General features: G+C 45.9%; 1 protein-coding gene across 1 annotated transcript in view; it reads right to left on the reverse strand.

Annotated features, from left to right (window-relative positions):
• Positions 1–4,892: 4,892 nt before the first annotated feature.
• LOC126335853 (brachyurin-like) overlaps positions 4,893–21,631 on the reverse strand; it is a 59,363-nt gene continuing 42,624 nt past the window's right edge. The window contains exons 6-7 of the mRNA XM_049999324.1: positions 18,482–18,621; positions 4,893–5,291 (exon numbers count right to left, since the gene is read on the reverse strand). Of these exons, the coding sequence (XP_049855281.1) occupies positions 5,118–5,291; positions 18,482–18,621 (314 nt within the window). The 3' untranslated portion in view covers positions 4,893–5,117. The remainder of the gene's footprint in view (positions 5,292–18,481; positions 18,622–21,631) is intronic.

Genomic DNA, 21,631 nt, shown 5'->3' on the forward strand with positions numbered 1-21,631 from the left:
TGTCCCACTGGAAACGCGTCGACGTATGTGGTATCAGCATGATGGTGCACCTACACATTCTACAATTAACACTAGGCTGACCCATAACAGTATGTTCGGCGGGCGTTTCATAGGACGTGGAGGACGCATAAATTGGCCAGCCCGTTCTCCTGATCTTACACCTCTGGACTTCTTTCTGTGAGGTACGTTAAAGGAGAATGTGTACCGTGATGTGCCTACAACCCCAGAGGATATGACACTACGTATTGTGGCAGCATGCGGCGACATTACACCAGATGTACTGCGGCGTGTACGACATTCATTACGCCAGAGATTGCAATTGTGTGCAGCAAATGATGGCCACCACACTGAACATCTATTGGCCTGACATGTCGGGACACACTCTATTCCACTCCGTAATTGAAAACGGAAACCACGTGTGTACGTGTACCTCACCCTTCATGCTAATGTACATGTGCGTCAGTGAAAAAGACAAAGGTGTTAGCACGTGGACGTAATGTGCCGTTCCAGTCTCTTCTGTACCTAAGGTCCATCACCGTTCCCTTTGGATCCCTACGTAATTCGGTGCTCTCCGATGCACACGATCGAACAGCGGAGGAGTGGTACTCAAGCGTCAACTTTAGGTTACAATATCTCGGGATGTAATTAACATTTTACAATGCAACAAACGACACTGATTACTTATTTGTTTATATGTTCAGATGTGCTAACAAAACTAATGGGGTCCCATTTTAAAAAAAACGTTGGTTTGTGTTAAAAAATATACTTCCGTGCATTTTTTTATGGTTTGTATTAACTAATTAAACTAGCCCCTCTACTCACGTTCGGTCTCTGGAATCGATTCGTCAGTATTTGATGTGGTTTACGAAATATATCCAGCGGTAATGTTAGGTGACTCACCCTGTATATACACTCCTGGAAATGGAAAAAAGAACACATTGACACCGGTGTGTCAGACCCACCATACTTGCTCCGGATACTGCGAGAGGGCTGTACAAGCAATGATCACACGGTCGGCACAGCGGACACACCAGGAACCGCGGTGTTGGCCGTCGAATGGCGCTAGCTGCGCAGCATTTGTGCACTGCCGCCGTCAGTGTCAGCCAGTTTGTCGTGGCATACGGAGCTCCATTGCAGTCTTTAACACTGGTAGCATGCCGCGACAGCGTGGACGTGAACCGTATGTGCAGTTGACGGACTTTGAGCGAGGGCGTATAGTGGGCATGCGGGAGGCCGGGTGGACGTACCGTCGAATTGCTCAACACGTGGGGCGTGAGGTCTCCACAGTACATCGATGTTGTCTCCAGTGGTCGGCGGAAGGTGCACGTGCCCGTCGACCTGGGACCGGACCGCAGCGACGCACGGATGCACGCCAAGACCGTAGGATCCTACGCAGTGCCGTGGGGGACCGCACCGCCACTTCCCAGCAAATTAGGGACACTGTTGCTCCTGGGGTATCGGCGAGGACCATTCGCAACCGTCTCCATGAAGCTGGGCTACGGTCCCGCACACCGTTAGGCCGTCTTCCGCTCACGCCCCAATATCGTGCAGCCCGCCTCCAGTGGTGTCGCGACAGGCGTGAATGGAGGGACGAATGGAGACGTGTCGTCTTCAGCGATGAGAGTCGCTTCTGCCTTGGTGCCAATGATGGTCGTATGCGTGTTTGGCGTCGTGCAGGTGAGCGCCACAATCAGGACTGCATACGACCAAGGCACACAGGGCGAACACCCGGCATCATGGTGTGGGAAGCGATCTCCTACACTGGCCGTACACCTCTGGTGATCGTCGAGGGGACACTGAATAGTGCACGGTACATCCAAACCGTCATCGAACCCATCGTTCTACCATTCCTAGACCGGCAAGGGAACTTGCTGTTCCCACAGGACAATGCACGTCCGCATGTATCCCGTGCCACCCAACGTGCTCTAGAAGGTGTAAGTCAACTACCCTGGCCAGCAAGATCTCCGGATCTGTCCCCCATTGAGCATGTTTGGGACTGGATGAAGCGTTGTCTCACGCGGTCTGCACGTCCAGCACGAACGCTGGTCCAACTGAGGCGCCAGGTGGAAATGGCATGGCAAGCCGTTCCACAGGACTACATCCAGCATCTCTACGATCGTCTCCATGGGAGAATAGCAGCCTGCATTGCTGCGAAAGGTGGATATACACTGTATTAGTGCCGACATTGTGCATGCTCTGTTGCCTGTGTCTATGTGCCTGTGGTTCTGTCAGTGTAATCATGTGATGTATCGGACCCCAGGAATGTGTCAATAAAGTTTCCCCTTCCTGGGACAATGAATTCACGGTGTTCTTATTTCAATTTCCAGGAGTGTATATTAGTATAACCCAAGAAATAACAATTTGATCATGTTACGAGAACGAACTGAAAATAGTCTCAAAAAAGGGAAATACGGAACATCTCTTCATAATTTATTGTACCTGAATTTTTTTGTAATTCGAATTATTAGAAAAAACACATAAATAGCCTTGTTGGAAATTTCTGTGTTTGCCGATTTCCGTGAACTAGTTTTATCCTACAATTATTTCTCACTTAATGATCAGATGTACCAACAAGAAGAAGACTTAGCTATGGGTAACGACATGTCAAGCCTCTGGGCTGACACATTCATCAGCCACTATAAAATATTTTTTTTGAAGGGAAAAATAAATTTCTGTAAAGTCAGTACCGCCATTAGAGTGTTGTTTATTGTCAGTGCTAAATTTTCACTTATAGAATCATGATTTCGCCTTCAAAGTGCCATTATCAAGTGTTTTAAGTGTTGTAAATTGCCTGGAATGGCATACAGTCATATTAATTCTAATAGACAGTATGCCATCCCAGGCAATTTATAACACCTAAAACACTTGATTATGGTACTTTGAAGCCGAAATCATGATTGTGTAAGTGTAAATGTAAAATTGTGTAACTGTAAAATTAACACGACAGTATGCCATTCCAGTCAATTTATAACACTTAAAACACTTGATAATGGCACTTTGAAGCCGAAATCATGTTTGTGTAAGTGTAAATGTAACACTGTAAATACACAACAGTCTAATGGCGGTACTTCACTTAAAAGAAATGTATTATGACTGTGGCCCCACATTATGAAAAAATTACTAAAAATAAACTTGTTAAAAAATAGTTTCTTACAGGAGATATGTAGACGACACTCTATTTGATGGCACAGGGGATGAACTTGCTGTTCGGTTCACTCCATGATAAAACAAAGTTCACAACAGAACTTGAAACAAACCACTCCATTAATTTCTTAGACGTCACAGTTGTTAATGAACAAGAAGAACGTAACTTTTACATCTATAGGAAACCAATCTACTCTAATTTCGAAATACACTAATCAATACACCATCCAAATACATACAAGAATGCTGCATTTAGGACCATGTTGAACAGAAGAGAGGAATTGTTTTTAAAACCCAAAGCACTAACACAAGAAACAGATATCACCAAAGTAAATTATGTGAGTAATAGGTACTGAATAAAAACAATTGAAAAAATAGAGGCCTACGTCAACAATACAGGCATCACGACTAAAACAGCTAACACAACATAAATCTTAACAAACATTCCTTATGCAAGCACAGTATCAAAAAAGTACTAACTTACACAGAATTACCAACACAGAAATACCTCTCTCTACAAATAGCAAACTTCGACATCGATGTCCCAGTAACAGAACACAGTGGAATACATAAATTACAGTGGAACAGTTACACTGCATTCTACATAGACAAAACAGGGAGAACCTTCCATCACATTGAAATGAACGCAGTGATGCTTCCAGTCTCAAGCATTTTGATAAATCCTCAATAGCTAACCATATGTGTTTTAATAGAATACACTAAATGACGTCCACAACAGCGTAACTGTACTTCACACAGAAAATAATTGTACAAAACCTTGCCCACTAGAACAATTAGAAATACTCTTAAACAAACCATAATTTTCTGAAAACATATTAAATGGAGCAAAGAATTTTAACTGTCACAGTGTTTTCAGCCATTTCAATAGTTTACTTTTTACTAAGGAAACAAATGTTTAATATAATATTTTCAGTCATTTCCTAACATACAGTTACATAATATATCGCAACAAATAATTGTTTTGTAAATGATATCTATCAATAAATAATAATGCAACATCTTTATATCATCTTAGAAATAACAGCGCCCATACATATGTAAAAATGTAACATCCTGACTTGTGAATATTCTTGTATTTGTTTGAATTTAGTTTACAAATGTACTGTGAGACGAGAAATGTGTAAGTATAAGTCAATAAAACTACTTACACTATGCTTAAAAATGTGTAATTCCCTCTGGAAGCAATAACTAATTTCTTAGTTCTGTAAAAATTGTAATCACAATATGCCACTTTGTAATATACCTATGTACTCTTAAGAACGCAAGTAGTAACCTAGATTCGAGAAATAAAGTAAACTGATCATGCACCTGAAGATGAGCCTCCAGTGCTCGAAATGCATCGTGTATGAAATAAAAATTACGTTTTGTGACTTAAGGTGGTTTGTTTTCTATTTTACAAAAGTAATACAGTCACAGAAACAACACAGCTTGCAATGGATAACATTAAGCAATTTCTTTGCTTTGAACTGTTACGCCGTGGGCCAGCTAAAATCACTGTCGAAATCAGGACTATAGAATCTTTTCGTGTTATGTAGCCACAAGTTTCTCAACAAGACACTACAAATGGTAAACAAGGCAACTGTCTTAGACTCACTGTGGTCAAGTGAAACTGAGACAATAACTTGCACCTAGTTGCAATTTTTAAGTGTCAAGATGGAAATGATTGTAAATATCTGCATTCATTTTTGTAGGCTTGGTCTATTTTCCACTGATATGTTTCACCTGACAAGATGCAGCAATGTCTTCTTTTTTACATATGCTGACTAAATAATAAAGTATTTCCAGAAAGGCAAAAACTTATGCTGCAAACATTTGTGGTAGACGAATAATGTGAATGCGAGGCTTTGCGCTCTTTCCATAGACCTTACTTTCAGAAATTCGAAGGAGCGATAGGGGATGAGTTGTTGTATTGTAGAGGTTTGTCGCGACCATATTTTTCCAATCTTCGACGTCTATGAGATGGCAATGCCGGTCTTCTCGGATATCCAATCGAGAAAAGAGGTGACTCTGGCGTGTCCAGAGGGGTAGTTGCGCTCACAGCCGTAAATGGAACCGTAGCTGACGACTCCCAGAAGGACGAAGCTACCGTCTTCGTTGGTCCTCATCACGGGTCCTCCACTATCACCCTGCAGAAAACAAAAGACACTCTAGTAGTGGTGCTGTGATGACCAGTTAACGAACAGAACAAGGATGAAATGGTGCCACGAACGATACTGTCGAAGAACGAGAGAGAGGGGGGGGGGGGGGAGGGAGAGGAGGGGAGATAGAGGTGGGAAGGGCGGGAGGAAGGAATAAAGAAAGAGAGATAGTTATGGATATTGAACTGAAATATTTATAGGATGTATCAAAGAAAAGATCCTTTCCTCTTTAGAATTCTTCTTGTTGTTGTTGTGGTCTTCAGTCCTGAGACTGGTTTGATGCAGCTCTCCATGCTACTCTATCCTGTGCAAGCCTCTTCATCTCCCAGTATCTATTGCAACCTACATCCTTCTGAATCTGCTTAGTATATTCATCTCTTGGTCTCCCTCTACGATTTTTATCCTCCACGCTGCCCTCCAATGCTAAATTTGTGATCCCTTGATGCCTCAGAACATGTCCTACCAACCGATCCCTTCTTCTAGTCAAGTTTTGCCACAAACTTCTTTTCTCCCCAATCCTATTCAATACCTCCTCATTAGTTACGTGATCTATCCACCTTATCTTGAGCATTCTTCTGTAGCACCACATTTCGAAAGCTTCTATTCTCTTCTTGTCTAAGCTATTTATCGTCCACGTTTCACTTCTATACTTGGCTACACTCCATACAAATACTTTGAGAAACGACTTCCTGACACTGAAATCAATACTCGATGTTAACAAATTTCTCTTCTTAAGAAACGCTTTCCTTGCCATTGCCAGTCTACATTTTATATCTTCGCTACTTCGTCCATCATCAGTTATTTTGCTCCCCAAATAGCAAAACTCCTTTGCTACTTTAAGTGTGTCATTTCCTAATCTAATTCCTTCAGCATCACCCGACTTAATTGGACTACATTCCATTAGCCTCGTTTTGCTTTTGTTGATGTTCATCTTATACCCTCCTTTCAAGACACGGTCCATTCCGTTCAACTGCTCTTCCAAGTCCTTTGCTGTCTCTGACAGAATTACAATGTCATCGGCGAACCTTAAAATTTTTATTTCTTCTCCATGGATTTTAATACCTACTCTGAATTTTTCCTTTGTTTCCTTTACTGCTTGCTCAATATACAGATTGAATAACATCGGGGAGAGGCTACAACCCTGTCTTACTCCCTTCCCAACAACTGCTTCCCTTTCATATCTCTCGACTCTTATAACTGCCATCTGGTTTCTGTACAAATTGTAAATAGCCTTTTGCTCCCTGTATTTTACCCCTGCCACCTTTAGAATTTGAAAGAGTGTATTCCAGTCAACATTGTCAAAAGCTTTCTCTAAGTCTACAAATGCTAGAAACGTAGGCTTGCCTTTCCTTAATCTTTCTTCTAAGATAAGTCGTAAGGTTAGTATTGCCTCACGTGTTCCAACATTTCTACGGAATCCAAACTGATCTTCCCCGAGGTCGGCTTCTATCAGTTTTTCCATTCGTGTGTAAAGAATTCGTATTAGCATTTTGCAGCTGTGACTTATTAAACTAATAGTTTGGTAATTTTCACATCTGTCAACACCTGCTTTCTTTGGGATTAGGATTATTGTATACTTCTTGAAGTCTGAGGGTATTTCGCCTGTCTCATACATCTTGCTCACCAGATGGTAGAGTTTTGTCAGGACTGGCTCTCCCAAGGTTGTCAGTAGTTCTAATGGAATGTTGTCTACTCCGGGGGCCTTGTTTCGACTCAGGTCTTTCAGTGCTCTGTCAAACTCTTCACGCAATATCATATCTCCCATTTCATCTTCATCTACATCATTTTCCATTTCGATAATATTGTCCTCAAGTACTTCGCCCTTGTATAGGCCCTCTATATACTCCTTCCACCTTTCTGCTTTCCCTTCTTTGCTTAGAACTGGGTTTCCATCAAAGCTCTTAATATTCATGCAAGTAGTTCTCCTTTTTCCTAAGGTCTTTGAGACGTTTGTATTCCTTTTTCCCTGCTTCACTTACAGCATTTTTATATTTTCCCCTTTCATCAATTAAATTCAATATTTCTTCTGTTACCCAAGGCTTTCTACTAGCCCTCGTCTTTTTACCTACTTGATCCTCTGCTGCCTTCACTATCTCATTCCTCAAAGCTACCCATTCTTCTTCTACTGTATTTCTTTCCCCCATTCCTGTCAATTGTTCCCTTATGCTCTTCCTGAAACTCTGTACAATCTCTGGTTCTTTCCGTTAATCAAGATCCCATCTCCTTAAATTCCCACCTTTTTGCAGTTTCTTCAGTTTTAATCTGCAGTTCATAACCAATAGATTGTGGTCAGAGTCCACATGTGCCCCTGGAAATGTCTTAAAATTTTCAAACCTGGTTCCTAAATCTTGTTATTGTTATTATTATTTGTAGCTTGGAACTAAGCTACTTAGAAAATCTCATACATCCTCTATTAAAACTTCAAAGCTTATTAACTGGGCACAGTTTATCATTCAACAAGGAGTTCCTTAAAAGAATTGTTGGATGGCTATACTCTTCTTCCAGTTATCGCTGAAAAACTGTAGGACATACATTTTCAACGGTCCCTGTTTACTTATATCAACGCCTGTATGCAGTTATGGGTATTCATTTCACTGTAAGTCATTAATATGACTAGCGATTTCTTCTGAATAACTTTCCATTGCTATGGGTGTTTGCGCCGTTCCTGTCATTACGGACAGCAGAAAACTGGTAGGCTGACCAATCTGATCAAGCTACATGTTTATGACACAGAGGGCGACCGTTGAGACCCACGCAAAACGCTGGCTTGCTGTGTTATCAGAGATAGTCTGAAGACATTCTTGCTCCAGTGGAAGTTAATGAACACTTGATACACATATTGGTAGTAATCACATCAAATTCGAAAGACAGTTCAGTTCGAAGTGTGTGGCTAGGAGGTTGCCATGGAATGTTTGTGTCCTCAGAGAGTGTGTGTGTGTTGTGTGAAATCTTATGGGACTTAACTTTTGTGTGTGTGTGTGTGTGTGTGCGAAATCTTATGGGACTTAACTGCAAAGGTCATCAGTCCCTAAGCTTACACACTACTTAACCTAAATTATCCTAAGGACAAACACACACACCCATGCCCGAGGGAGGACTCGAACCTCCGCCGGGACCAGCCACACAGTCCATGACTGCAGCGCCCCGACCGCTCGGCTAATCCCGCGTGGCGTCCTCAGAGTCTTTCACGACGGAGTAGCTGGCTAAAATCTTCTTGATTTTCAAGTCGAGTAATTTCGAGTAAAGTTCTCGAGCTTTCAATGGCCATATCCGCAGTCGTAGTCAGAAGCAAATCACTGACGGCCGGGGCTGACACGGTGTCCCACTAATATAGCCATATGTAGCCTCTGGCACCAATGATAGAGGCCTAAAAGACGCCTGCCTGGAAGGTGATTGAGCAGTTCATAGCAGCTTCGGCCCGCCGCAGAACTGAGTAACGTCAGAAGGCGCGCCGACAGTCAGCGGTTTTACTCCCGAACTGACACATGACTTGAAAACCGAAAAGATTTTATTCAGCCATGGACAGTTACTCTCTCGATCACAAATCAGTCATTAGGGGAAGTGAATGATATACGCTATGAGTGTAGTATACGCTTCAGAAACTTGATACATTGTCAAGACATGCTGAATACCCAAAACAACTGTAGAGACCATATGTCGCTCCTTCTGACACATGTTATCATGTAATTTTGGAATGTCTAAATATACATAATCTTGAGATAAGGATTACAGTCGGTTCTCACTAGTTGGAAACAAATAATTATGAAAGATGTCATAGTAGATCACAACAGCAAGGAAACATGCAGTCTTGCGTTTCCTCGTTGAAAGACAACGTCACGGAGGATTTGGAAAAGTGTAATGGCTACTGTCCAATTTACGTGTTCTGCTAATCAGAGGTAATTGTGTTGTCTACCCAATGGCCTCTATATCATTGTGCCAGGTGCTAGGCATGTATGACGATGATATAATGATGACAATCAATCTAGCAACAGTCATTAACCTCGGAGCTCCCACACATATTTCTGTAATGATAATTGTAGAGACCTGGGGTGGATGATCTCTACACTAGCAGCATTCAGCTGAGATGGTGGGTTGTTGCCGGGATGATAACCGACAGTCTCTTATAGAAACATCATTATTAGTCATGCATTTTATTGAAGAACAAATTATAACATTCTGTAGCGTCAAAGCCTCCTGGGTGCGTGCTCAGGACACCGAATGTGGAGGCAATGCATGTGCCTTCGGGAGATGGCTTGCAACTCATGCCAGGGTGCGCTGGAAGGCGCGGAAATATGTCATAATTCAAGAAGAAGAATACAGCCCTTAGTGTCCGCTCTTACAAGCGGAGGCCAACAGCATAAGTATACATCACCAGGTGTAGACGACTGAGTGGATGCACCACCCTGGTCTCAAACGGCTACCCTCCAGTGCAGAAAACTAGCTGTGGCAGAAACGAGCCAGGCCAAATCTCGTGGTGGTTGCTTGTAGACTTGCCCCATGGATCGACGTAGACCTCCCTTTGTAGGTGGTGCTGCCAGACTTCGATCCCTTTGACTAAAAATGACTGGTATTTATACTGTTGCATTGAGGATTTGCTGCGGCACCGCTTTCAACCATGCAGGTTCTAACAAAACTGTGGCTAGCGTGTGTGGTAAGTAACTGGCCTGCCAACGCCGCAGTCACCTTGCGTTTCTGCTGTGTCGTCGTTACGGCACCTCTGACCCCAGGCCTAGCCCACACTATGAAAATCGGATGATGGCGTTGCGGTCTTCTCATGTGCTCCGTGCTCTCCCGCTCCTTGGGCCTTTTGTGATGGCTGTGGAGTGTCGCTATTTTACTCAGTAGCGCCGAAAAGTAGTGGCGGCGCTGCATGACGAACGATTGTCTGAATAGATGATGTGGTGCCACTCGAATGTCCAGTGTCCATCAATATCACATTCAGGTAACAATCACAGGATCCTGACAAACGATGACAGCAACGATTAACTGGTCTTGTTAGACCACTGGTCTGACGATTTCGAGTGCCGCTCCGTGCAGTTGGGCGTTTACCCTCTGTTCACAAGGTCTTTCCATAAATAACCAATACTCAAAAATAATTTCTAAACGAGGAATTCGCTACATACTAATTCGTGTGCGCAGACTGTAGAGGGCAGTAAAACTGTCTACTCTGCGTGGTTGCGTTGAATTGCTAATCAATTGCATGTCTAACTATGTGGTACGTTTTGTGCCAATTTCATGATTGTTGCGTACTTGTTTCATGGTCCTGGTCAGTAACCACCGATCTGATAGGATTCATATCGGGCGAACTGGGTGGCGAAATCGTTCGCTTGAACTGTCCAGAATATTCTTCAAATAAATAGCGAACATCTGTGGCCCGGTGACATGACTCATTGTCGTCCACAAAAATTCCTTTGTTGTTTGGAACATGAAGTCTATAAATGGCTGCAGATGGTCTCCAAGTAGCCGAACATAATCAGTTCCAGTCAATGATCGATTCAGTTCAACCAGGAGATCCACTCCATTTAATGTAAATACAGCCCACACCATTATGGACCCGCCACAAACTTGCACAGTGACTTTTTGACAAGTTAAGTCCATGGTTTCGTGGGGTCTGCGCCACACTCGATCCCTACTATGAGCTCTTACCAACTGAAGTCGGGACTCATCTGACCTGATCACGGTCTTCAGTCGTTTAGGGTCCAAGCGATGCGGTTCCGAGCTCTACAGGCGATGGTCGTGTTGTCAGCACAGGCACTCGTGACGGTCGTCTCCTGCCATAGCCCATTAACGTCAAATTTCGCCGCAAAGTCCTAACGAATACGTTCGTCGTATGTCCCACATTGATTTCTGCCGTCCCACCACGGTGTTGCTTGTCTGTTATCAGTAGCAGCTCTAGTCAAACGCCGTTGCTCTCGGTGGTTAAGTGGAGGCCGTCGAGGACTTCGTTGCCCGTGCTGAGTGGTAATTACGAAGAATGGTATTCTCGGCACACTCTTGATACTTTGAATCTCGAAATATTGAATTTCTTAATGATTTCCGAAATTGAATATCCCACCATCTAACTCCAACTACCATTTCGAGTTCCAAGTCCAACCACCTGAGTACAAATGACTGCTCTGGCAATCCACTGCCCTTTTATACCTTGTGTGTGCGATATTACGTCCATCTGTATATAATCGTATCGCTGTCCCATGACGTCTGTTACCTCAGTGTATATCAAGGTAACTCGAAAAGTCTAACTAGCTTGGATAGACAGAGATGGATTCAGTTATGATCACTCACCGAATGATCTAATTTAAAGGTGAACTATGGAAAACCCTAGAGAGGACGACTCATTGTAAAATTTCTTGCAATTATGAGTCCAGCACAAAGAGTATTGTGCCACCTAGCTCCTGTTTACAGGAACACTGGTCAGTGGTGCATGCTAGAGCTGCCACATGCTATTTTTTTCTTTGTTGTTATTTTGTGCCCCTCGCACCATAGGGAGGGGGCTGGCATTGATACAATATCCCATTCTTCAGCCTAAAGCATTTACAAAAATTAATTAAGAAATGAGGAAACATAACCATGGATGCAAAAATTTAAAAAAAATCCAAATTACTGCTGTGAAATGATTTCAATATAAAGAATGGTTTTCTTTGTTTAAAGATGAAAAAGAAATAAAAATTCTGACAGGCAAAGATAAAAAGACAGAAACAGATATTTATAACTTCAAAAAGAAAATGGAAGTAGCAACTTTCGTTAAAAAGAAGCACAGCATTTTCTCTAAAGAGCTGAAGTACCTGCACTGGGTGAAGAAGCTGTGAGGAGGTTAGGGAGATTACACTTTGGGATGATGGCGGGTATAACGTTATAAGTCAGTGGTATTGGTGGGAAGAGTGTAGGTGTGAAGTGGAGACTGGGGAAAACGGAAAAGAAGGATGAGTCTAGGAGGTGTGCAGGGCCATGGTATCACGAGAGGAAGGGAGGGAGTGAAGTGGAGAGGAAGGAGAGAGGGGGAGCACTGATGTGGAGTGTAAATAAGTGGGAAAAGCTATGGCTGATACAATGAATAAATATTGGAGCGAATTTCATTGTCTGGGAGCGGGAGTCAGTTGAAGTTGGCTGGGATAGGATACAGAGTGCGTGGGTGTAGGGACGGTGGGATGTGTATGTAAGGGTAAGGCAACATACTGGGATTGGTGATCGGGGTGGGGGGTGGGGGACAATAAGGTTACTGGAAATCTAGTTTGCGGGAAGTATAACAGATGTGGAGGTGTTCGGTGTGGGTGAGGAGGGGTGGGAATGTGATGAGATGGTAAAGGATTCATGTGGCGTAAGGTAGTCAAATACTTTTATTTCCTTTATTGTAATTTCATACCCCAGCCTTACACAGGCAAGGGAGGACTGGCAGCAGTGTAGTCCGCCACTCTTCAGCCGAGTGGCATACAAATAATAAAAGAGCAAGCTTATACATAAAAAATGGAGGAAAAAAGGGGATATAAAAACACAGTAATTGGAGCTAATGGAAGTTAAAATATACACTAACACGGGGACGTTCATTGGCGGACAGTTAAAAGAGTCGACATATAGTTAAAATAACATAGTTAGCGATTTGTGGGGCACTTAAGATACACTAAGACACACACACAAATTAAAAGTCGGTCACAGTATAAAAACGTACAGAGTGAGACACAGATGGAGCACACACAACGAATAAAAAAAGCTAGCAGGGACCAGCCAAGGGACAGGAGGCCTGCAAAGAGGGAAAAAGAGGAGAGGGGAATGTGCAGTGGGGGACCTGGAGGGTGGCAGGGGCACAACAAGAGGCTGGACACACAGGGGGCGGATTATGAAGAGGGAAGGCAAGGCAGGAGGGAGTGCAGAGATGGAGAAAGGGGCCACAGGAAAGAGAGGGGGGCATAGGAATGAGAAAAATCTCTCAGGGAAAGGGAAGAGGAGGGGAGAGGGAGCCCTGGGGAGGGGAAGGGGGAAGGTGGGGTTAGAGTTGGTAGGAGGGTAGATGCCATGGCGAAGCTCATCATCCAAAACGGGTAGGTGCTGGAAGTTGCATTTGGAAAGGAGGTGGAGGGTGCAGAGATGGACAGAGGGCGAGACACAATGGTAACGGTGCGGCAACAGGCTGTGGGTGGAGAGGAAGGGAGACACCATGGGGTGGGGGGATAGAGTTGGTGGATGATGTACCGGGTGCAAAGGTGTTCGAGAAAAAGAAGAAGGTGGCGGAAGGGGATGATGTCATAGAGGATGCACATGGGGGACGAAAGGTGGATATGGAAAGTGAGGCAGAGTGCATGGTGTTCTAGGGTTTGGAGGATTTATAGAGTCTGGGAGAGGAGAAAATCCATGTGATGCTGGCATAACAAAGGATGTGGCAGATCAAGTATTTGTACATGTGAAGGATGGTGGAAGGATACAGTCCCGATGTCTGTCCAAACAGGAGTTTCAGGAGGTGGAGATTTTTTTTAGCTTTGTGTAGGATCGTAAGGAGATGGGGAATCCAGATGAGGTGCCAGTCAAGGGTAAGGCCAAGGTATTTCAAGGTAGTCAGATGCTTTCTATTTTTTTAATTGTAAATTCATTCCTCATATGAGGCAGGCTGGCAGCGGCCTACATATGCCACTCTTTGGCCAATAGGCACAATGTTAGATACAATAGAAGACAAAGAATAGAAAAAATGCATGGTAAAACATGATGAGAAAGATAACATGATAATTATGAAGCCTTTCGACTAAAGGCACTATGTACACACAGGAGATCAACAGTTAAAACAAATGTAGACATCCATTTGGATACACAAACGTACAAGTACACCGATGAAAACACTGTTCCACAAGGAGAAGAAACAGTCTGGTGCACAGAACCACTGTGGTGACGATCACTGGCGAAACAGACACCAACACACTGATGAATGGGGGGGGGGGGAGACCTGCCACTGGGTGTAGGGGAAAGGCAGCAGGGTAGAAGGGGGGAAGGAGCCAGTGGGAGAAAGAAGGGAGGGGGAAGGGAGAGGGTAGGGGTTGGAAGCCTGGGGAACTGAAGGGGAGGGAGACAAGGGAGAGAGGAGGGGGAGAAAGGAATGTGGGGGGAAGAGAGAGAGCCCAGGAGGAAAAAGCGAGGAGAGGGAGGGGGCTAGATCTGGTAGGCGGGGTAGATGGAGGAAACAAGGACATCACCAGGGAGGGAGAGTTGGTGGAATCCACCTTGGGAAAGGGTATGGAGTGTGTGAAGATGGAGAGCAGGCGGGAAGCAAGAATGCAGGTGCGGCAACAGGCCGGGATGTGCGAGGATGGGAGAGACTAGCGGGTGTGGAGGATTGAGCTTGCACGTGTAAAGGATTCGTATCTGTTCGAGGAAAAGAAGAAGGTGCAGGAAGGGAATCAAGTCATAAAGGATCCGCATGGGAGATGGGGGGGGGGGGGGGGCAGATGCGATAGGTGAGGCAGAGTGCATCGCATTCAAGGATTTGGATAGGCTTATAGTAGATGGGAGGGGCAGAAGTCTAGGGGGATAAGCATAGCAGAGGGTGGGGAGGATGAGGGATTGATAAGTGTGGGGATAGTGGAGGGGTACAAAGGAGTTGGGCACATGCCTCAGCTTGGACTGTCTGGAATTGGGGTGGGGGGCTGTTCTCCATGAAAGGCGGCAGTCAAGGGTAACACCAAATTACTTGAGGGTGGGGTGAGGTTAATGGGGTGACTGTATATGGTTAGGTAAAAATCTAGGAGACTGAAGGTAGGGGTGGTTGTGCCTATGATCATTGCCTGTGTTTTATAAAGATTGATCTTGAGCAGCCACTGGTTGCACCAAGCAGTGAACTGGTCAAGGTGGGAATGGAGTTGGCGCTGGGAGCGTTGTAGGGTGGGGGCGAGGGCAGTTGGCAAATTGGAGGAGGTGGATGGAGGGGTTGGGGCGATGGCATGTCTGCTGTATAGAGGAGGCAGAGAAGAGAGGAAAGGATAGGATGGAGCCCTGGGGCACACAGGCATAGGGGTAGAAGGTATAGGAGTCAGTACTGCAGATGGTAACATAGGAAGGGCACTGGGAGAGGAAGGAGGCAATCAGACAGACATAATTGATGGGAAGGGCGAAGATTTGGAGCTTGAAGAGGAGACCAAAATACCAGACATGGTTGTACACACGTTAGAGGTCAAGGGATATGAAGATGGTTGAGCGATGGGAATTTAGTTGGCCGAAGAGAAAGTGGGTGAGATAGTGGAGGATGTCGTCAGCAGAGAAGGAGGAACGAAAGCCACATTGGGTAGAGGAGAGGAGGTGGTGCAGGTGGAGGTGCTGGTGTATTTGTTGGATGAGGATAGACTCCGAGACCTTGCTGACAACTGAGGTATGGCTGATGGGATGGTAGGAGGAGATGTCAGAGGGTGGTTTGGCGAGCTTGGGGAACATCAGGATCCAGGAGGTTTTCCACAGGTCGGGGTAGTAGCAGGTAGCTGGTCATGAGGACCACATTATAGATCGCAGCCAGGATGGTGAGGAAGGATATGGGAGCCTTGCAGAGATGGCGGTAGGTGACACAGTCGTGACCAGGAGTGGTTTTGCGTTTAGCTTGAAGTGTGGCTGTGATGTCTTGGATGATGATGTGAGTGTTAAGATTGGGTGTGGCATGTGGCCCAAGTACTGGAAGCTAGAAGCAAGCAGGGGGGCAGAGGTGTCAGAACTATCATGGACATCTCGGAAGAAGGAGTAATCAAACATGGGATCATCAGGAATAATAAGGATATCAGACAGGCAGGAAGCAAAATGATTGGCCTTACTGAGGTTGTTGGGAAAAGGTTGATCATCATGGAAGAGGGGATACTGTGGGGAGGGTTTAGATCCAGTAAGGCGACAGAAGGCTGACCAGTACTTGGATGAGTTTATAGGTGAGGTATCATTAGGTGGGTGCAGGTTTGGCGCCAGTCCCAGCGTTTTTTGGCTGCGAGCAAATTTTGGATGTGTCTTTGGAGTTGCCGGTGGTGTCAGAGTGTGTCTCGGTCCCATGTGTGGAGAAAGGCATGGCAGAGATGGCGGGATTCATGAAGGGGAAGGATGGCCTGTGGGGGGGAAAGTGGGGTGGTGCAGGTGAATGGCAGTAGTGGGGAAGTGAGGATCAACGGCCTCAGGCAGTGCCTATTGGTGAAAGGAGGTGGCATGGATGTTATCATCAGGATGCTGGAAAGTCAGAGGGTGCCCACCAACCTGGGTATCTAGGGTTTCCCAGTAGGCATCCCAGTCGACATGGGAGTAGTTATGGACAAAATCTGGGGGAGGGTCAGTGTGGGAAGTGAGGCATGGGTTTCGTCTGTCTGTCACAGTAAGGAGGACAGGGAAATGGTCGCTACCAATGGGGTCTAGGACGTCCACCATAATGCTTCCAAGGAGGTTGGGGGAGGCCAGGACTACATCGGGAGTGGTATTGGATTCAGGGCATGTGTGGTGGGGGAGGGGGAGGAGATCACCTTGCAGTGAGGCGAGGAACTGATGCCACCATCATAGCTGGGTCGCGGTACGACTGTGGATGTTTACGTTGGAAGCCATCACATAGGAGGAGAAGGTGCAGCAAATCTGGGAAAGGAAGTCAAATGAGATGGGGGCAGTGGTACGGACATAGATGGTGGCACAGGTTATGGTAAGGCCATGGATAAAGAGAGTTCAGACGGGTCAGGAAGGAGGGGTTGGAGCTGAACAGGGATCTGGGAAAGGTGGTCAATGGAAACTCCACTGCATGCAATCTGGTGGTGAAAGATTGGTGAAGGAGGTAGGACGATGTGCTGATGATATGTGGAGGCTGGAGAAAGGTTTCATTGAGGAGGAAGGCATTTACTCGGTGGGTCATAAGGCTGTGCAAGAGGAGATACTTGTTTGTAGGCAGACAACGAATGTTATTGAACAAGATATAATGGTGCCAGGCCATGGTGGGGTTTAAACTACGGTGTCAAGACAGGAGAAGGTAAATTGGGCTTGGTTATAGGAGTACGTGGAAAAGGTGTTAAGGTGAAAGACGGAATGGGCAGCTAGGGAGATCTGTTGGACGGTATCGGGGCGATGAAAGGGCTGGATATTTTGAAGGATGATGGTTATGAATCTAATGATGTCCTCAGGTGTGGGGAGGGGGCAAAGGGTGTTTCCAGGAGGAGTGGGACCATCAATAGGGTGGGTTGAGGCAGTGAGTTCGGGAGATGTAGGGGGGAGGGGCTGTTGGGCCTTACATTTTTGGGAGTAGGTGGGGTGGAGAAGTTAACAGATGTTGCAGGAGAGGGGGTGGGGGGAGGATTCGAGGTTAGGAGACTGCCGAAGGAAATGTGCCTGTTTGCAATGGGGGCAGACGGGGGCCTTGCGACACTCAGATGTGCAGTGCGCATTGTATTGGAGGCAGCTCTGGCAACAAATGGACTGGGGACGGGAACAGGAAGGGTTGATTTTGTAGCGTCTGTTGAATAATATGGCGCCCTCTTTGAGAAGAAGGTCAATTGAGGAGGCGGACTTGGAAAATACCTGCATGAGGAAGGTGGAGTCGGCAGGGTTATGGATGTGGGGGCCTGCACGGATTGTAAGGCAGGGATGTGCATTGAGCTCCACCAACACCTCCTCCTCCATGACCACTGGGCTAAGCCGAGTGATCACACAGTGAGGGTCGCACATGCTGGGGTTGGCGGGAGGATGAGGAGGATGGAGTAGGGGTGAGGGAGGCGTTGGGGCCAAAGTGTATGAGAGGGATTTTGGCCAGGAAATCAGTACAGTGGGGATGCAGCTGAGAGAGGAGATAAGGACAGAGGGGGTTTAAAAAGGGGGTTTAGGAGGGAGATAGGGGCTCCAGGGTAGTATTTCCGGAGAACATGGTTAGGTTATGGGCTTCCAGGAGGGATGGGTCAGGATGGGAGAGGACCTATCGGTAGGTAGAGGTAGAGGAGGAGGCTGAGTGGAGGGTAGCGGTTGAGGTGGTTGGAGGCGTGTTCAGATGTTTTGCAGACGGGATAGTAGTATGTTAATTTGCTTCCAAAACATATGAGAACGAAATCAGATGAATGGATAGTAATTTGATTTAAAAATTAAAATGGGTTAGAGATACTACACAAAGAAATTCACCACCATCTAGCTACAGATGTAACCCAAAAGCTGTGAAGTGCAGCGTAAAAAGAGAGAGTGCGCTGGTGCGGGCCTCTGGAGAGCCTGGAACTCACCCCGCAGGTGCCCCGGGTGGTCGCGCCGCTGGTGCACAGCGTGGAGCTGAGCACGCTGTCGCCGTAGTACAGCTGGCACACCGCGTTAGACAACACGCCGACGCGCACGTACATCAGCTGAGCCGACACGCTGTACGAATCTGTCAGAACAGTTGATATCGGCTTTATTTCATTCCGATCAGACAATAATCTATAGAACGGTCCACCAGACGTGAACGCTCCAAAATGCCCTCAGCGGCTGCAAACATAAAATGTGGTTACAGCACGTAAGGGGTAAGTGTATTTCCGTATAGTTAACACTCTCAATTGTTTGGTCTACCAGGATAAAAAAGGGACTTTTGAACTGGCGTATGAAATGGCAACGTTTTTGTCGGGCATGTCTGTGGTAATACATTGCATATCTATATCTATACTGCGCAAGCCAGATTCTGGTATTTGGTAGAAGATACTGTGTGTACCACTGTCATCCCCCTCCCCCTCGTTCCTGTTCCAGTCGCGAAATGTATGCAGCTGAAATAACTGTTGCTAAGGCCTTCGTGCGAGCTAGAGTCTCTCTGACCTTGATTTCGACCCACGTTCGAGACTATGCTACCGTCGCTGACATTATGTTCAATTTATTGTATTATCGCTTTCGGTCCTCAGACAAATTGAAACTGTTTTTGAAGTCTGTGAAATGAATTAAGGCGTTTCAAAACCTCTATCAAATAGCTGCAGACTGAAATCAAAACTCAATATCGAGGATAATTTTGTTCTAAGTAATAAAAGCGTAACGCTAGAAAACTGTGATGAACTGCAGGAATACCTGCAGAGAATCGACACTTGGTGCAGGAATAAACAGGTGGAAAGACCGTACCTTCACACGATTGCCGAACATCGGCTGGAACCTGTGACATCCACTAAATACCTGGGAGTAAGCGTATGCCACGACCTTAGTGCATCGATCTCGTAAAACACAACGCAGGTAGAGTAGAGATAGAGCCAAACTAAACTTCATTAGGAGAATTCTTAGAAACTTTAAACCACCCACAAAGCAGGTAGCTTGCCAAACCGTCGTTTGACCAACACTTGAACACTGCTCGTCAGTTTGGGATCTTTACCAGATAGGATTGGTAGACGAGATGTAGAGAGTTTAAAGAAGAGCAGCTTTTTACGTTACAGGTCATTTAGTAAGCGTGAAAGAGTCACGAAAATCCTCAGCAAACTCCACATGCTACAAGAGCGGCATTATGATGTAGCCTATTGTTAAAAATCCTTAGGATTTCTCCTACTCACTGATCAATCCTAGTCGTGCTAGTGGACAAAACACGCTCAGTTCTGTCATGGGAGGACCGTGGACACAAAGCCAGAGAAACACATATAAATTATGTATGTTTATTCACCATTAAATTAACAACATACAAAAATCGGAATAGTTTACAGAATTTTCAAATGACAGACGCTGGCGCACAACGAACGGCATAGCCTCCAAACAAACAGCCCCAATGGTGTCGCTTACCGTTGCTTTCAAATAATGCATTTACACATGTCGCGTACAGGGAAATACACTCCTGGAAATGGAAAAAAGAACACATTGACACCGGTGTGTCAGACCCACCATACTTGCTCCGGACACTGCGAGAGGGCTGTACAAGCAATGATCACACGCACGGCACAGCGGACACACCAGGAACCGCGGTGTTGGCCGTCGAATGGCGCTAGCTGCGCAGCCTTTGTGCACCGCCGCCGTCAGTGTCAGCCAGTTTGCCGAGGCATACGGAGCTCCATCGCAGTCTTTAACACTGGTAGCATGCCGCGACAGCGTGGACGTGAACCGTATGTGCAGTTGACGGACTTTGAGCGAGGGCGTATAGTGGGCATGCGGGAGGCCGGGTGGACGTACCGCCGAATTGCTCAACACGTGGGGCGTGAGGTCTCCACAGTACATCGATGTTGTCGCCAGTGGTCGGCGGAAGGTGCACGTGCCCGTCGACCTGGGACCGGACCGCAGCGACGCACGGATGCACGCCAAGACCGTAGGATCCTACGCAGTGCCGTAGGGGACCGCACCGCCACTTCCCAGCAAATTAGGGACACTGTTGCTCCTGGGGTATCGGCGAGGACCATTCGCCACAATCAGGACTGCATACGACCGAGGCACACAGGGCCAACACCCGGCATCATGGTGTGGGGAGCGATCTCCTACACTGGCCGTACACCTCTGGTGATCGTCGAGGGGACACTGAATAGTGCACGGTACATCCAAACCGTCATCGAACCCATCGTTCTACCATTCCTAGACCGGCAAGGGAACTTGCTGTTCCAGCAGGACAATGCACGTCCGCATGTATCCCGTGCCACCCAACGTGCTCTAGAAGGTGTAAGTCAACTACCCTGGCCAGCAAGATCTCCGGATCTGTCCCCCATTGAGCATGTTTGGGACTGGATGAAGCGACGTCTCACGCGGTCTGCACGTCCAGCACGAACGCTGGTCCAACTGAGGCGCCAGGTGGAAATGGCATGGCAAGCCGTTCCACAGGACTACATCCAGCATCTCTACGATCGTCTCCATGGGAGAATAGCAGCCTGCATTGCTGCGAAAGGTGGATATACACTGTACTAGTGCCGACATTGTGCATGCTCTGTTGCCTGTGTCTATGTGCCTGTGGTTCTGTCAGTGTGATCATGTGATGTATCTGACCCCAGGAATGTGTCAATAAAGTTTCCCCTTCCTGGGACAATGAATTCGCGGTGTTCTTATTTCAATTTCCAGGAGTGTATATTAAAAAATTACAAAACGTACCCTGGTAAATAATCAATCGACAAAATTAAAACGAAATCTGCCTGACCCTTACGTAGAAAACCGTGGCGTAGCACTCAAATTTATTTAAGTGAGTTTAATAACCAATAATGAAACTTAATATTCACTAAAACGTTATGCCTAGGAGCACCAAAAAAAAAATTTAACAGGAAATACACTCTACCTTAAGGCAAAATGTTAACGCTTGCAGCTTATGTAACTCAATTTCGGCTTAGCGCAATAAACTGACAGAGAAACACAAGGCATTGCTAGCTAGCTGAAATCTTCCGTAGCTTGCTTCAAGCTTCATAACCATTTACATTCAATATGACGTACAGCAAATTTAACGGCACGATATAAGTAGGCCGTCACAA

Source organism: Schistocerca gregaria, chromosome 2 (genome assembly GCF_023897955.1).
Source record: "Schistocerca gregaria isolate iqSchGreg1 chromosome 2, iqSchGreg1.2, whole genome shotgun sequence".
Taxonomy (NCBI): domain Eukaryota; kingdom Metazoa; phylum Arthropoda; class Insecta; order Orthoptera; family Acrididae; genus Schistocerca; species Schistocerca gregaria.